Source organism: Cheilinus undulatus, linkage group 5 (genome assembly GCF_018320785.1).
Source record: "Cheilinus undulatus linkage group 5, ASM1832078v1, whole genome shotgun sequence".
Lineage (NCBI taxonomy): Eukaryota > Metazoa > Chordata > Actinopteri > Labriformes > Labridae > Cheilinus > Cheilinus undulatus.
The window spans coordinates 30,971,273-30,989,188 of record NC_054869.1 but is presented as its reverse complement, the minus strand read 5'-3'; the positions used below and the strand labels follow the sequence as shown (position 1 = coordinate 30,989,188).

At 37.8% G+C, this 17,916-nt stretch overlaps 1 protein-coding gene across 4 annotated transcripts in view; it reads right to left on the bottom strand.

Moving 5' to 3' along the window:
* Positions 1–1,415: 1,415 nt before the first annotated feature.
* The window catches only part of gak (cyclin G associated kinase), a 33,118-nt gene continuing 16,617 nt past the window's right edge, over positions 1,416–17,916 (bottom strand). For 2 of the 4 annotated variants that reach the window (XM_041787088.1, XM_041787090.1), the window contains 21 exons: positions 17,102–17,180; positions 14,237–14,354; positions 13,117–13,125; positions 11,807–11,856; positions 11,547–11,695; positions 11,286–11,408; positions 11,018–11,151; positions 10,639–10,833; positions 10,416–10,533; positions 10,219–10,298; positions 9,870–10,063; positions 9,594–9,755; positions 9,307–9,467; positions 8,225–8,486; positions 7,938–8,132; positions 7,601–7,738; positions 7,403–7,489; positions 5,452–5,727; positions 4,967–5,115; positions 3,869–4,045; positions 1,416–3,752 (listed from right to left, as the gene is read on the bottom strand). In XM_041787088.1, the coding sequence (XP_041643022.1) occupies positions 3,651–3,752; positions 3,869–4,045; positions 4,967–5,115; positions 5,452–5,727; positions 7,403–7,489; positions 7,601–7,738; positions 7,938–8,132; positions 8,225–8,486; positions 9,307–9,467; positions 9,594–9,755; positions 9,870–10,063; positions 10,219–10,298; positions 10,416–10,533; positions 10,639–10,833; positions 11,018–11,151; positions 11,286–11,408; positions 11,547–11,695; positions 11,807–11,856; positions 13,117–13,125; positions 14,237–14,354; positions 17,102–17,180 (2,958 nt within the window). In that variant the 3' untranslated portion in view covers positions 1,416–3,650. The remainder of the gene's footprint in view (positions 3,753–3,868; positions 4,046–4,966; positions 5,116–5,451; positions 5,728–7,402; positions 7,490–7,600; positions 7,739–7,937; positions 8,133–8,224; positions 8,487–9,306; positions 9,468–9,593; positions 9,756–9,869; positions 10,064–10,218; positions 10,299–10,415; positions 10,534–10,638; positions 10,834–11,017; positions 11,152–11,285; positions 11,409–11,546; positions 11,696–11,806; positions 11,857–13,116; positions 13,126–14,236; positions 14,355–17,101; positions 17,181–17,916) is intronic. The other 2 variants (XM_041787089.1, XM_041787091.1) reach the window with 1 other exon arrangement.

Below are 17,916 nucleotides of genomic sequence, written 5' to 3'. Positions count from 1 at the left end.
AAAAATGTCAATGACTGAATTTCCAGTCATGTGATGGGCCCAGTCAGTTAATGACACAACCGCACGCACTGTGATCACATAGTCAGTGCACATACAGTCGTCCACAAACTCAACTTTATGAGCTAGTTGCACAAGAGTGGGGAAAAGAGTTTAATATTCAGGATGACAACATGCACTCTGCTGCTCTCTCAAATGTATGATTGTGGACTTCTCCTGCAAGGAAGAGCAGGTTTAAGAGTTCAAGGAGATTAACATTTACCTGTTTCCACATGGATATGTTGGTAATCTAGCTTCTCTCCCTTGCTTCTCTAAACTTGCTCTCTGCTACGTTACAAAGTAATACAATGCCTGGTGTTTCCCATAGAATTTCCCACCGTTACAAAAGACGCAGGTACAGAACTGGGCATATTACTCAGTAAATAACCAATTAACAGATAAAACATGGTAATTTTATATCCATTGTTGAGGGTTTTGGATTGTACTGGTATGGGTATACTTTTACTGAAATTATAAAAGTTGAAAAGTTGAGTAATAAGTTGAAAGGCTTAAAATCAGAGATAAAGTCAAACTTACTCAAAAGGTCAAAAAACAAATTTCCAAAACAGTGTTTTTAAAAGGCAAATATATGAAACTGAAAGTCACAACCATAATGTTAAGGCAAAAATATGAGTTACAATTTTAATTGTGAGTCTAAAATGTCAAAATACGGGATTAAAAAGGTAAAAGCTGAGAGTCGAAAAGGTCAAAACATGATAGAAAATTCAAAATAATTAGTTGAAAAGGTTAAAATATGTGAACCTAAGATGGCCAAATATGACATACAAATAATAATCACAAGTTTAAGTTAAAATTGTGAGATGCAAAATTGAAAATATGGTGTGAAACCAGAAATTAATTTCTTTTCCACATGCTTGACATTATTTCTAGTCTTTACTTTTTCAGTTCTTTATGACTTAAGGATGTTTAGGTTTGATAAAGGTCAGTTATAATCAAAATATGCCATAATCTTGTGGGTGGGATCAGGCCCCCGGGCCTTGAATTTTTATGGTATATGTACTACAGCTGGCCACTGGGTGGTAGTGTAAGGTGATGCCAACACTGGTTGAAGTGAATGTGAAACCATTTCATCAAAACCCACGAATTTAGAGGTAAACAGCTTTTGAAAAGCTGTCACGACCACTATGCATTGAAGGGTTAAAAAAAGGCTTGTATAAAGCTGTTGATTATTCATATAATTAAGATTACTGAACAGAAACTAGAGTTTACATTAAAGTGGTTTAAGTCTAAACTAACCCTGAAAGTTGTTCTAAAACACCATAGACTCTGCAAGTTTCTGCCGAGATAAAAAAACATCTCATTCTGGTTATCTCAATAACTGGGTATACAACAGCTGTGCATTAAAAAAACAAGACAAATCAGATCAAAGTTTCTTTTTAATTTTTCTTTTTTTCTGCTGAAATCTACATTCATATTAGTTAAGATGTGATTTGGTACAGTAAACACTGCTGATGTGTGGTCTCGTTTTGCAATCCCTCTTCTCCATACTGTCAGAGTTTACACTGAATTTCAAGCTTCAGTTTATTTTTGTATTTTACTTCAGTTCACTGGCCCCTTGAATAGGAATTATAACAAAATGTCCGAATGCAAAACAGAAACTTCAGTTCTGCAGAAAGAACAATGAAACAAAAGGTTAACAAAAGGACAGACTGAACTGACAAATGATAAACACATACCGCTTAACAACAAAGAGGATATAGATATATATATTTGTAAAAGCACATTCATATTAATAATAGACGCTTTGGAATGAAAACAGCAACAAAGAGGCTCACTGCGATCAACTGTCTTGCTTACACTCAGCACATTCCTCATATATTATCTGACAATTTTTTAATTGTGCTGTTCATATGTGTGAATACATGTCATTATAACCCCTAACCCTCCCAGAAAACTCATAATAAATAAAAAAGGTGATTTGATTGGTCCATGAGGTAACGTGATAAAAATAACAGAAGTTGGAAAGATCTTGGAAAACACAACAAAACAAGTGTTATATTAAGAAAGAAACGATTGTGATTGCAGACAAGAAAGCATGATTAAAAAAAAAAAAATCCTCAAACACTCACTCACACAATCATTCACAAAGCCAAGCATGAAACTCATTCACTAACTCTAACAAAGCCACTTGATGGATCATAATTTCATATTTACAACGAAGTGATGATTAACAAAAAGCTTAGAGCTTAAAGAAAGAACCCAAAAAAAACAATACGAGAAAGATTAAAACAAGTATTCTCTTTTCATTCCTTCACTTTTTGATCACTTAAGTCCAATTCAGCCTGCTCTGGAGGCTTACAGAGACACAGAGAGGGTTTGAAATACTACAGCAATGAAGAATGAATGCAATCGCTGTGAAGGCATGGTGTCTGCCTCACAGCATAATCAGGCAGGTAAGACTCCTCTCTGTTTCTGCTACAAGAAAAAGAGCACTTTAATAAAAAAGGAGCCCCCCACCCCGTGTCTTTGTTTGTTTTTTGGACTACCCTGCTTTAAATCACACACACCTCCCTCCTTGTTGTGCAGAGGTTCAGTGTAGGAGAGCATGCAGTTAGCTACACAGTATAGCCTGAGTGGGTGGAATTAAAAGAGCACTTCAACAACAACAGAGTGCCTGACTGGGTTTATACAGGGCTACGACAAGTCCAGCGCCTAACTCAGAAGTTCAGGATGCAGACTTTCTCAGTCAGAGGAGTGTGTGTGTGTGTGTGTGTGCAGCAAGAACAATTATGATAGAAGCAGCACAAGTAGTGTTCAGCAGGCAATAGTCTTCAGAGGAGATGGCTCAAGAGAAAACCCAACAAGTATTCAAAGGTATTTTTAGTGGATCCACTGTCTTTGTTTCAGTCTTTTTCTGCAAGAGATCTTGTTTTGTCCATTGGTTGCTGTGGCTGGTATGTTCCAAGAATTATCAGCTATTAGACGAGGCAACTAAGATTAGAAATGTAACATTCAAATAACTGCAATGTCCACTTTTTTGCTGGCATGCTGAAAAATGTACAAGATTGCCATGTTCTCTTTTTTTTTTTACCCTCAAGTAAATAACTTCTTTTTTGACTGCAAAAGTGCCAGGCACAGTGACAAACCTACGAGCAATGGCCAAAACATCCCAGCAGTTTGTTAGTGTAGGGTCATTTAATCATTCTTTTTTAACAACAATGGCATAATAACCTCACTTGAAAGGTCTTTGTGTTTTCTTTCTTCCTCTTCTTGTGATTGTCACCCATTCCACCTTCTTGATGTTTGAAGCACCAGTCACGCAATGGTACAGGTAGGCAGTGAGTTTAAGAACTATCACAATGTTCATACACCTGGCTGTTTATGAACCAAGTAAAGGAATTTTCACCACAGCCAGGCATGAGGCAGAAGGTCTTTTTCCTTATCTTTGTGAACAGAAAGAAAAAAAAAAAAAAAAAAAAAACAAACCTAAGGAAGGACGAAGGGAGTGAAGGGAATGGTAGAGAGGACACCTCTCAGAGGCTCTGCGCCCCCTAAGGCCCAATGTGGGCTCAGTCCTGTCCAATCCTGCCCGGTCTAACTCTTGCTAGGCCGAATCCAGTCCAGTACGGTCTGTGTGGGTCCAGATCAAGTTTTTAGAAGAGTGCTTTGGATCCCTGGTTCTCGAACTCTGACCAGGCGTCATTTAATTCCATGAAGATCATCTTAGCGTAATCTTCATAAGGCATTCCTGTAGCCTGCAGAGACAGTAGGAATATTTAGAAGGTAAACATAAACATTGTGCATTAACATGAGCTATCAGTTCTAATATCCCTGCCATGACTAAATATGGAAGCAGCACGTTTTACTGTACCTTATCAGGATGGACAACGAGCACAGCCTTCCTGTAGTACTTCTTCACCTGGTCAGGTGTCACCAGGTCAGCCATGCCCACAGGCTTCCAGCGGGTTTCTCCTTCCCATAACACTGTGTGCAGGGTCGACAGCAGCGCTCGGATGTTTCGCTCCTTCCCCTCAATCCAGTCCAAGATCTGTAACATGACCACATACAGGGTATCAGAAAATCTGATATTGGATTTAATACTTCTAAGACCTTTTTAAAGACCCTCTTCATACATTTTAAGATCGACTGCATTTCAGTTTCTAACCAGTTACATTAGCGACACAGTTGCATGTATGTTTTTTGCTGATAGTAAGAAAAAAATGTAACAAAAAGAAAAGAAAATGCTGTATGAAAATGAATCTTTGTTGGAGCATTCTGAGAAAAGTCTAGGAGAAAAAGAACCAGATACCACAAGTTAGCAGAATGGAGGTCTTATATTAAAAGTAGCTATCCTAAAATCTAGAAGTATCTATTCATAAGCACTGCCTTTCAAACAAACAAAAAATAAAAGCCTAAATTAGGTATCAAAAAATAAAGGTATAATTGTTAATTTCAGGATTCTTCTAATCATTAATTCTGATGTAAAGCACTGATGTATCAGTGATCACTTTACTGTTGCAGCTGATCAACATATAGCTCACAATAACTGAGTTATATTCATTACAACAATTTATCTCCATTATTCTGGTAGGAATTCAGGTCAGATCTGGAAGAGTTCCATAAAATCTCATGTGTGATTAAATCTTAATATAAAAAAGAGGGAGAAGTAGCCTACAACCTCTTAAGATGTATAGGCAATAAAAAAAACTATAAAAGAGACCTCAAAGTCTTGCATGTAAGACTTTTTATTATTCTTTAAAAGCTTTATTTTTGTCTGAATTGATTTATCAACTTTTAATACTTTTTAAGACCCCACTGACACACAATCATTTCATCTAATTTTACAGGAAGAAATGCAGCAAAACTGCTCTGTGCACTGAGGTTACTTTGTGAGTTAAGGATCAGACTATCTGCTGCCACAAAATACCTTGTTGGTCTAAAAAAATAACACATCCCAGATATATTTTACCTGTAGTTTAAGTGGATCAATGTCTTTTGTCATCTCCTGTCTTCTCATTTCGGCGATCGTTCTTGGTCCCCTTTTATCAGGCTTAGCAGCAAAACCCTGAGTTGACAACAGTTCCTCAAAATCGTCCTCTTTTACCTTTGGCTTGGGGCCTGCGTGGTTATAAAGCACAGAGAACTTACAATTTGGAGAGTGTTAAATAAAGCAGACTTTATGATACATCACTATTACATCATGGAAAAAATGACAGAAACACAAGATCTGTATAAAACTTGTGAAATGTTCTGTAGCTGAATGACAGGACTGCAGCATCCAAGTTAAGCTTAGTTTTCCCTCATAAGCTTGCTCATCAATTTCTGCAACGAGTTCCCAATTCAAATTCCAGTAGTTGCGTATTACCATGTCTAAGATGAATTCACATTAATGGTGATTAATTTGAAGAACATTTTACACAGAAATTAATTTCAATAACATATTAAGTCTCTTACCAAACCCAGGCCCACGAACTCCTCTTTCTTCTCTGCTACCAATGACGCTGGAGAAGTTGAGGTTGTAATTAGGTTTGGTGGGCTGTGTTCCTGCAGGCTGAGACGATGCTTTTGGTGCAGAACCAGATCCTGATCCGTGCATCCACGGTTTGTTCTGAGCTGAGGTTGGTCTTCCAGACTGCCAGGGCTGGGCTTGAGGCTTAGTTGAGGAAGACGTGGAGGAAGGAGGAGGCTTTGTGTTGAAAGAAGGTCCTGAAAAGTTACCGCTGGAGGATCCTGCAAATAAAATAGAGAAAGGTAGGTATTTTAAATATGAGGTATAAATCCATATGCCCTTAAGTGAATTTCCACTCTTTCAAAGATATTTCCTATTTTTTGTTTACTGAACAATCATGTATACTCTTCAGACATTCTTCCCATATCTCATCCTTAAGTTCAACACTAAATTCATCTGCCCACGCCTGTTTAAGTCATGGAGTGTTCACTGGAACTGTGTGATACAGGATAAAAATAGGAAGCTGCTCCTTGGTTAATTGGCTCAACTGCCACAATGTTTAATTTGCAACAATGTGCAAGCTAATGAAAGCAGGAGGCTGAGTAAACACTGGTGTCATATCAAAATGAAGCGCCCAAGTTTGGTGACAACACCATAGGAGTTTTTGACAGGAAGCTAAAGGAACTGCAGTTACAGGACAAACAAGTGTGACACTCAGCACTGTGAAGGCAAGGCAACACATGTGGGTGATTGTTTTCTGCATGGACAATGGTTTAAAGTAACTAATAGTCAAGACTGGCTAATGATCTGCAGTTATTCCTTTAAACATGTATCAATACCCTGCATAGTTGCAGCCTCTCTGTTTTCCTAAATTTGCAATGATAACAATAAAGCAATAATGACATTTAATTAATTGTCAGAACCAATAAATCAATTGCCTTGGAAAGATGGATGCCTAAGAAAATGCAGTTAATAATAATTTAAAAGCTTGCAAAACATTTTTAAGATGAGGTGGAGTTATTTGAAAACAGAGTTGTACAGATGTTTTTCTTTCACTTATTTTTAGGTGGGTGGGTGCAGAAAACAGTCCGTTCTTTCAGTGGAGTTTCACTCAGCCAAACTCTGAAAACCTCTGTATTAGTTTATAACTGTGTAAATGTTTATAAATATTGGTTTGAGCATATTGGTTGTTGTCTCATTTGTACCTTTAAGATGGCTTCTATAAATATTTTTCTTTTCCCCAAAATGTTTGAAAAAGTAAGATACTGAACCTTCATCCTGCATTGCGAGCTCTGCATTTACTGCAAACAGTGCAGTGAATAAAATGTTTAATGGTTTCAAAGGAACACTATGCATACAATTTATGTGATTAATATTTTCAATCAATGCTTTGCAGAGGTTTCGAGAGCTACAGAATTGATCCTGATCCATTTCTGCTCACTATACTTAACCCTAGGTGTATATTAAGCAAAAATAAGAAATTATAAATCATTTAAATATTAAAATTGAACCCATTTTTCAGAAATAGTATTTCAAATCTTTGTGTTTTGGTAGTGAAATATATTGTAGGTGGATTTGAAGTATTTGTTAACAATCTTGGGTTTGGTTTGTTTATTAAGATTTTAAGTCCGAGAGGCTGCAGTCCTCTCAGCTCTCCCTGGTTAGAGTGTGACCCTTGACATTTTCTGCATCCTCCCAACTCCTTTCTCTTAGTATTTCCTATCTCAAAACTCTCCTATGATTAAAGTGCACCAAATATCCAAAAACATGTTAACAAAAAACCCTAGTCTGTGTGTTTAATACATAGAACAGCCTGCGGAAAGTTGAATACTGTGTCTCAAACCCTAAAAGGTTTTAATTATGTACCACAGCAGTCACTGAGGTTATACTTCAATGCTTTTTTCACCATCAGACACATGAAAATTTAAACCTCACTATTTCATAACAGCCTTTTACCTGGTAAATTGGACCCCAGATTTCCTAAGTCAGCAAAAGGATCAAAGGTCTGAGACTTGGCCTTCGACATGGATGACATACCAGAAGCTGCAGACACAGTATAGAATATTAGTTGGGATACTTGTCATCTTTATCATCGGTTCAAGACTGCTGACCAAAAATGACCATTCATGGTGCTTTCAGTGTTCGTCCACTTACTTGTATTTGTGTAGTTTGGTTTGCTGGTGGTGGCACTCATACTGGCAGTGGTGCCAGTTGCCCAGTTATCCCAGCCGCCCAGCAAGTCTGGTTGGCTGGCTGATGATGTCATCTTCGGTGCATCATTCACTAGCTTATCTGTAAAGGTACAAACAAAGCAAATATAACCCTGTAGCCACTGCAAATGTTTGTAAGAAAGAGTGGTTTTACTTGTAAAACTAGTAAGATTTGAAGACACAAGAAGGTTTGCTGATGCAGTGTCAAAATAAGGTGTTAATGACGGTATTATCAGTGAAAGGCGCTGGCGTTTGGGACATAATGTAAGAAGGAGACTTACTGAGATTGAAGAGGCTTGTGTTGGAAGCAGGGGTAGCATTACTGTGAACTGAACTGAAACCGCTAGTAGCTGAACTATCAGAACCCAACAGGTCTCCAAACAGGTCTGGCCCAGAGGCCTGCCGAGAGGAACTGACACTGGAACCTACACCAGAGCCAGACCCCATCCCAAAGGGATCAAAGAGGTCCCCCATAGCTGCAACACAAATGAAGCCAGGTAAAAAATCATTGAGAGGAACTGGAAAGGAATCTTTAATAATTCAGATCACTTTAAACCTTTATTCTTACGTTTTGAATCAGGTGTGGCCCCACTTGTTGGTCCACTAAAGAACAAGTCTTCCTGGATTCCTCCTGTCTGACCACCAGGGGGTGCAAACAGGTCGTTAAGGAGGTCACTGTTGCTTGATGCAGCTTTCATTCCTCCCTGAACTCCTTGGTGAGGAGCAGTGGAGGAGGCTGAGGACATGGGAGGAGGTTGAGGGTCAGCATTCAACCCTAAGAGGTCAGCTGTGTCACCCATGGGAGATTCCTGGGCTGCTGGAGGTGGGGTCTGTTGGGTGGGGGGGGTACCAAGGAAAAAAAACAAAATGAAATGATTTGAAGTGGAAAAAGAAAATAAAGACCTTGCGATTTACTTGATTGCACCTTAAGGTTTTAAAGTACCAGTATTTTCAGACACCAATAAAAAAGCCTCAGATCTATAAACCAACCAAGCTGCCTTCATATGAACAAATACATCAACCAGTTCAATGATCTAAAGCCATAAGTAACTGTCCCCCATAAAAAATTTACTCCTTCTTGTTTTTCCAAAAGGCAGACCTCACAGACACAAATAATGCAGCATGGCACTCACAACTACTGGTTTTTAAGCAGCTAAGGAAGAACTAGTTTTCAGGTAAATTATCCACGAATGATGCACACTGCAGTGGAAAATTTTAGTATGCAGTGGTTATAAAAATCAAAGTTAGTAAAATATAAGTTATTTTCTTTCTTTAAGGCTATATCTTTTTCAATCAGAGTTTTACATTAGGATGAAAAGAAAAAAAAAACATTACATAAAGCAGCTTTAAGTAAAAAAAAATCTCCTCTTCATTAAACACAGGAAGTCAAAAGCAGTAGCACACCTTATTTTCAACTCTCAGCCTTAAAGTTGTCAAAAGAAAACACATCTCCGAAAAACCAGCAACATAGAGATGTTTAAAAAAAAATAGAAAAAAATGCATCTTTGCTATGATATACTTTGCATGTTTCAAGTTAATGGAATTGAAAATATAGCATTATAACATGTCTGATAGGGAGGATTAGAAAAGGAAGCCATTGTGTATTGATGACATGAAATTATGTAATCAGCTAATCAGAACTGTCCTCACCTGGAAGTCAGCATCAAATAGCGGCTCACTGGTGTCACGTGACAGCGGCTCTCCACTTGGGGCGGAGAAAGAGCATGATTCTCCTTCTGACTGATCACTCAGGTCCTCCTGGTCATTTGTAGACCCCCCTCCTTGACTGTCATCCTGAGAGCCACGCACATCTGCAAATACAAGAAGTTGGTGAGAGGAAATCTGACACATTCTGAGAGGCAAATCTTGGATAAATAACCGAAGAGTTCCATGGGAAAATGACTTAAACTTAAATCAAAAGATCAGAAGTACAGTACCTTCCCAATCCAGTGTCTGGAAGAAGTTGTTAGCGTTGCTATCTGTGCTCACAGGAGACTCTGGCTCTGTTGCACTGGAACCTTCAGGGGTCTGAGCTGGCTGGGAAGATTCTGAGTCATAAAACGCTGATGAACCAGGTTGGCGAGGCAGCTCGGGCTTACCTGTGAAGATTGTGGTTCAATGATAGTAGGGTTTAGTATGCAGGTTTCTTCTGATTTTGAACTTCCTAACACTTTCTGCCCGAGAGCCTGACAGCTATAAGTAATCCCACCTACCAAATTTACTGAGGATCTCCTGTTGTTCGTCACGAGAGCTGAAGAGGATTTTGGGGTTGAGGCCCTTTGTTTGGAAGCTCTCCCAAGGAGGGATCTTTGTGCTGGGTCTGTCTCTTGGTTCCACCTCGATGTCAAGGTTGACCTGAAACAAATCAGGATACTTCTCCTGGATGTCACAGGCATCCAAATCATACCTGACAGAAAAAACAGGTGGATAAGGAAGACAAAATTATGGAGAGTTTAAAATTAATTTGTTGTTTATATAATTTTATAGGAGAAGAAAGGCATGAAACAACTAACAATGATCTTGTTTTGTCAAAATCTGCGCTTGTCTCAATTGTGTACATACTTGGCAAACTTCACAGTGGTTGCATTTCTGGGGACGAATCCTGTGTGGAACTGGATCTGGAACATCTTCATGGATGCCATCTACAACACAATAGTGTTGAAGTTACATTTTGTCTAAATTCATCACCATTTCATGCACATTTTTTGGCTCTAGCTTTGCACAAAGATGCAGAATTGGGTGCAAAACTATGTGTGTACCTTGGCCTGTAGACGTCCTCCCAGTGTAGACCGTGCATGATAGATCACAACCAGTACATCTCCTTGTACTGTCACATTGAGTGGAATCTCTGCTCTTCCATCCTCCATCTTGAAATCTCTGGATATAACAAATAATACATTAAAAGAGAATAAATATAACAATTATCACATTTACACAAGACAGTCCTTTTATCAAGGCAAAGCTGTGCATGAATAAACCTACTTCATCTTGTCGTACTCCTGTGACGTGGTAAGGACTCTCTCATCTCCTACATAAACTTCACAGAACGGCCTGCATCCATTACGCTGCTTGTTGAACAGTGGCACGGGTGTCATGACAATAGAGCGAATCACGATGGGCTTGCTGTGGGGGATGATGGGCTCCTCTGCCATCATGTCACACATGTACTCTATATACCTGCAACAGAAGAATTCAGGTTTAGGACATGTACAGGTACATTTTTGGTATTATATAAGGAACAAGAGTTTGTAGAGAGAGACAGAAAGCATCATATGTTGGGTCTACCTTTATTTCAACTAAGTTGACCACAAACAATACTCCTTTCTGTAGCTTATACTGTAAATTTCATGTGTTGTTATACCTTTTGTGTGAGGGTGCTATTCCGGGTGGGCAGCGTTTCATTGAGAACATGTAGACAGCAGCTTCAGCTGTGGTGAAAAGGCGACAGAAACACAAAAAGGAGCAAACTGCGACTGCTGATGCTGCTCTCCCATCCTACAAACAGAAAAGGTAACCAATTCAGACACAGACAAAGTCTTTCTTTTACACTCTCTCCCTGTCTGAAGATTCATTACAAACTAAGCTGTAGGTCATCTTTGTCATTAAGAAGGTGGCAAATGGTTACTTACCAGACAGTGCACTATACAGATGTTCCTCTGGTCTTGTTTGAGCCATAGATGCATGTTTTTACACACACTGTAGAGACTGCGGAGGTTGGGAGCACGACGCAGCTGCCAGTTACACTCTGAAACCTGTCAATGCAAACATGCCGAAATACAGCAAGCATCTTGTAAAAAAGGTAAACTGGAAGTAGTAAGCTCTCTTTAAAAATATCAATAACTGTGGCAATAATACATCTTGTAACTCAAAACAGATTAAACGCTTCATACCCTGTTGTGGAATCGAGAAGGCCTGTATGATCGTTTGGAGAGATTGTACACAGCATAGTGACCAGCGTGACGTGAATCCAGGAACAGACGGACGTCTTCAATGTTGTTCTTTATCGCTGACTCCACCCCTTCTGCCGGGAAGGACATGACTACAAACACAAAAACACAAGTTTTAAAAACACGTTTAACTATTTAAACAGTCTAATGTCAAAATCACGCAGGAATTTTTTAAGACATTTTCAGTAGGGCATTGCGCCTACCTGCTATTCTGGAGGTGATATACGAGATATCCAGGTCTCCTTTGGCATAACTGCAACAGAAATTACAAGCTGTTTATAGATGGAGTTGGTAAAACACACAGTAGGAGGGGAAAAGCACAGATTGCTACAACAATCAGAAAGAAAGGAAAAAAATATTTGACTAAGGGCTGGGACACTTCACAGCTATTACAGGGATTAATAACTAGCCTGGTAACGAAAAAAGGGAGTCAGACATGAGACGTTATAATACAGTATTTCATTAGGTTATATTAACATTTATGTGAGCCTCTGGCTATGAGAACACAGAGTTTCAGAGGAGAAAGTTTTTGAATTAACACCTGATTATGCATCACAATCAAAGACACTGAAAATTATGAATAACAAATATTGAAGAAGGCTATCCACGAGAGTTTAAGATGGGGCACATGCATCTGGCAGACAGAGAAAGATTATTTCTGCCAACAGCTAGTTTGATTTAATTATATTGGCAGTTGAGTAAATTGAAAGAACTCACTGGATTTTATGGCAAAAGAAATGGATAGATATAACATTGTAACACTAAAAATCAATGGAGTATTAAATACAAACTGTATGTGAAGCAAACAAATGTTATCGTTCTATGCTGATGACACTGCTGTAACTTTGTTGAGTCAGGACTGGCGTGATGGTAGAAAAAACAATGCTCAAGCTGAAATGGTGATTTAGTTAGCAGTGAAGGCAACCTTGTTTCCATCATTCATTCATTCATTCATAAATGTCAACCATGCCTATTTGAGAGGACATCTGAGGTTTATTTTTGGTACAGTGTTCCTACAATCTTTTGAAAATCAAATTTAACCTTAGACCTTCTTAAGACCCGAACTGAGAAAAAAAATTCTACCACTTTTTAGTGAAGGAAACAGAGAAATGAAAGAAGTGAGATTTCTTGCTACACCGGACAAGGACTGAATTTTTTTAAAATTTAATGTACTGTATACCTAATGTCAAATGGTATAGGACAGGAAAAATATATTTCTGTTAAATGCATAGGGGATAATTTCCCCTTTTTCTTATCATGCTATTGTTTTTGTATAAATCACTCAACCCTTCCATTCACTCTTCACATAAAATCTTCCGCCAGTTTATATCACACTCTGCTCTGCATTCATTCAATTGAATTATTGAATGTGTGATGTTAGGATCAGCAAGCTGTGATGACAGACACTGCACAGCAAAGAGCTTGATGGGGTTTTCCCTCTAAATCAAACACAAACTACAAAAAACACACAGAGCATCGCATGAGATGACGCACTTAACCGACCCGTAATTACCTTGGGTTGCTAGGTGATGGACACAAAGTGGGACCATGAGGGGTTTGGACAGAGGAAAAAAAAACAACAAAAATAAACAAAACGACCAAACAAATGGAACAAAATGAATCATCAACATTTTAAATGATAGGGATAAAAGGGGATATTAAAGGAACACTTTGTTTAACCCTTCAGCATTAAGTAAGAGACCACTGTCTACCACATCAACAATAAAGGCCAGTTATTCTAGATTCAAGTTACCAATTTTTGCAGATTCAAAGTGCAAGACTTGGTGACTCTGAATGTTTTTAAATCCCTCGTGAATTTCTGTTTGCCACTGTTTTAGCAGATGTTTTACCATTAATGCACTTATTGCTTTAATGTGAACCATGCAAGTTTGAGTATTTTGGCCTTCTGAAATTATATTGCTGCTATACTTTGTCAGGTCTCTTTTGAAAAAGAGATCTTTGATCTTAAAGGGACTGATATGTTAAAATAAAAGGATAAATAAATAAAATCAAACCACCCACAAAATTACAATCACACCTTTTTCTAAAAAAAAACGAGGTGATCTTGTTTCTTTTTCTTTCCTTAAGGATTTACAATTGCAAACTTTACCATCTAGACCTATTCACAGGGCAAAACAACAAAATGTTCCTTTTAGTGGTAAATCTAGGGAAAGGGTAGGAATGAATATGAATGTTACAAATTTAAAAGCATAAAAAAAAAAAATCTATATCTAATTCAGTTAGATGCACTTGTAATAAAACATGCTGACTGGTAATTGAACAATGTAATGGTACAAAATACCAATGAGCACACATGGTCTGTTTGTTAAGTTTAGATTATACAATTGACCGAGTTTCTCATTTTCATAACACAAATAGTTACCTAAACAATAAGTATGATGGGATAGTTTAGGCTAATTTAGAAACAAGTTTGAACAGCTGGTTCATAAAAAGAAAGAAAGAAAAAGAAAATGTATATTCAGGCAACTCCAAAGTTAAATAAAACAGTTCCGATGGGAATTAGGATGGATTCCGCAATGCAGAAGAAACTGAGAGAGAAAATATTACCTGGAAATTAAAAATGTAATAAATGCAATAATGATTACTGTAGTGACAAGAGGAAACTGCCTTACCTTGCTACTGACTGAATGACCTTAGAGGAAGTGTCTTTGATGTTTGTCAAAAAGCGCTCAGTTCCTCCTCTTAAGATATCAAAGAGGCCACTGCCAGACTGATCAGGATCATATAAACCTACAGACATTGTGGGTAAAGACAGGATGCTAAATGTGAGAAATATGAAGACATTTTTACAGAGTTCTTATTAAAATTCAGACTAGCTACAGAGTACAGTTTCACTGTTTAACAGCTATAAAAATCATTCCTACTATCTTTGCATGAAAGGGGCTCAGAGTTGTATTATGTGCAAAATTGCTAAAAAAATGTCTGTAATAAACTAGAAAGAATCTATTTATTGAGGTGCAATAAATACCTTAAGAAAAACAAAGATATTAAAGATTAAAATTCGGGCTGAATGATTGCGATTGCAATATTGCGATTTAATATGCAATCATTTTTAAGTTCCTGATCCTGTGTATTTTTTAATGAACAAGCAATAACTAATTCATATTATTACTCACAGAGTATTAAATAGATACATTTATTTGATAAACTAGGGCTGCTGGTTTTTGAAAAAAATATCTAATTATGATTATTTACTCATATTGCAAATTCAAGATGAATTGTTGTACTGAGGGATAATTTATGTCATTCTTATTTTGATAAAAAAAAAAACATATACAACACAAGAAAACTAAGATTTTTCTAATCTTCTCTAAAAAATTGCCACTTAAATGATTGTACACTATGGACTGGAAATACTGCACTATCTGTGATTTGAAATTTGCAGCAGGCCATTTTGTGATTTAATCTAAATTCTGATCAATTGTACAGCCTTAATTAAAATGAATATTTCTTATTGGTAGATGTGGTATGAAGAGTACAAAATTTTAGCTCCAGTGAGCATAAAATGTCATTCAGGCATATGAACACAACATAAAGAAGTGGTCCATTGCCAGCATTCAATTAGCCTTGATGTTGCCATGTAAACAGTTATTTTCAGGTGTTGTGGAACTTCCTGGGAATGTATAACTAAACACGACTCAGAGAAGCTGATCATCTTAAATTTCCCTGCTCTTATGGTATGAATTAACAAGAGAAAAAGACGACTCCACAAGTCAAAGAGCAAACGTACTCTGTCTTTCAACAGATGGCTGACTGGTACTGAAGAAATCCTCTTAATGGAGAGAGGCTGCATGTGTGTATGGATGGGAAAATGATAAGCCCATTACACTCGTTTAGAGAAAACGTACAAATTAACGACGCAAATACGATTATCTCACCAGGTACATTGAAGTCATACTCTCAGAATCAAAGAATATGATGATGAGGGAAGCAGGTGGCCTAGTGGTTTAAGGTGCTCCCCATGTACGCAGGTGGCCTGGGTTTGAATCTGACCTGAGGCTCTTTACCCCATGTCTCTCCCCCACTCTTGACCCTGTTTGCGACTCTATCCACTGTCCTCTGCTATCTAATAAATGCCCAAAAATAAATCTTAAAAAAATAAAAAATAAAAAATAAAGAATATGATGATGATTTCTAAACTTTTCACAAGTATAGATACGTAGTCGGCAGCTGCAGTTCTTTTAATGTGCTTAATGGCCTTATTTCTGTTTCAGATTTATACTAAAATAAATTTACAAATTATACAAACCAGTCAGTTTGCATAATTTAGCTGTTTAGCAGCAGTGGGTGATAACCAGGTTCAACCAAAGATCTTACTCTTGAGACAAAGGATGACTTAAATTAAAACAAAGATAAGAGTGTAAGATATGTTACATGTCATACAGAATCAGGACCAGAAATAATATATTAACCACACTAGTCAATTGGTTTTGTAAGTGGTTAACATGTATAAGTAATTTGACTGAATTTCCCCTTTTTCCGAAAAGTAAGAAACTTTTGTATTTACCTCACAGCCCACTGGGGCAAGTGTGCTGCGTGTTTTTTTGTGTGTCAGCAGGGTGGCCATTGGTGAACTAATCAGATTACTCCTTGCCTTGTGTGACTCACAGTGATATGGGTGGAATATGGGTGGTGTCTGGGGCATTTGGTTTACACGTGTGAATGTACTCCTGGTTAGGTGTGGGCGATAACAGGAAAAAACTGTTATGTAAGATCATTATTCAGTACTGTGATGGCGGTGTGAAATAAGAAATATTAACATTAACTTCAGAGTCTTTAAGCTACTATGTCAATGTATTTAGGCATTTTGATGTTCTAATGTAATGCAAAGTGCCTGTGCTTGTAGCACAGGCTCCTTGCAGTGAACACCAGGTTGACACAAATGCTTCTTGGAGTAGTTATTGACTAGGGTTTCATCTGGCTGACCAAATAGCGTAAATGCCTCACCTGTGTATGCAGGAATCCACCTGATTGGCCATATGTTAGTATCTTGGTGTGAATAAAACTTTTTGTAATTCATTTTGTTTCCAGGCAGTCTTTTACATGTAGTTTATGTGGGACGATCATATCGCAATGATGAAAATGTGTTTTATTATGAGGCCATGCTCCAAACCAATTAGAAACCAATGCAGCCAAAACAACAGCATTTTAGCTATGTCAAGTATATTTCTAAGCATAGAGAACATATATCAAGAACACAGTGTATCATATCACACTATGTCAGTTTAAAACATTAATAATAACTAATTTTGTTGGTTATTAAGAAAGAAGTACAACGAATGTATGCATATTTCAAGGACTGACTTCCAGTTTTGCCTTAAGGTCATCAATAAGTAGATACATTTCAACTGAGAACATCATGGTATTTCTCTGTTTTAAGACTCCAGTCCACGCCTGAAGTGTAAACATACTAGAGAAGAAGAAACACCATACAAACACAGAGAGCATTACATACATGCACATGCACAGATATTTACCTGCATTGTTGTGGACGTTGTGGATCTGCATGGGCGGCTGGGCTCCGTTGTTGCCGAATCCTCCGTTCTGCTCCAGAAGCTGCAGACATTCATAGCCGTCATACACTGGGCGCCAACAGTAGTACGCACTCAACATTGTTGCAGGTAGGTCAACAAAATTAGCAAAATGTTGACCAAAAAAAACTTAAAACAAATAGAAGAAAGGTGCACCAACAGGATTGGGTTTAAAGGCAGATGAGCAGGAAGTCATATGCAAAAACATACACCTTTCTTGAAAAAAATGTCATCTCAAAAGAAAGGAAAATATATATTTAATCCAGGAAGGCAATAAGACAACAGCCCTTGTCTGTACATGTAAAATCCAAGGTTTAGAATAATCCCAAAAAATAGACACATAAAAACTGCTGGTAAAAAAAATCTGATGTGCTAGAAATAATTCTTAGCAAAGAACAAGAGAGTCTGGATCAGTGTCAAAGCAGCCAGACAGCCTGTGCTTGTTTTGCCCTCCAACTGTCTACCGACTGTTTCCCTCTCAATATTTCACTTCCATCTCACAGGTCCTCTCCTCTCTTTGTCATCCACACAGTCAGTCTGCCTCTCCATATGTCTGTGCCCAGAAGCAGCAGAGTGAAGAGTAGGAGGAGAAGAAGGAGGATTATAATCTCCTTATGTCCAGCAGAGAAACCCCTTCTTAACCCTAATCAGATCAGCGATCGGCGAACCTGCCCTCCCTCTGCACACATTTACCATCCTTATCAACAGGATTACGTTTGGTAAGAAAATTGGTTGTGATACTAAACAACTTCATTGACAAA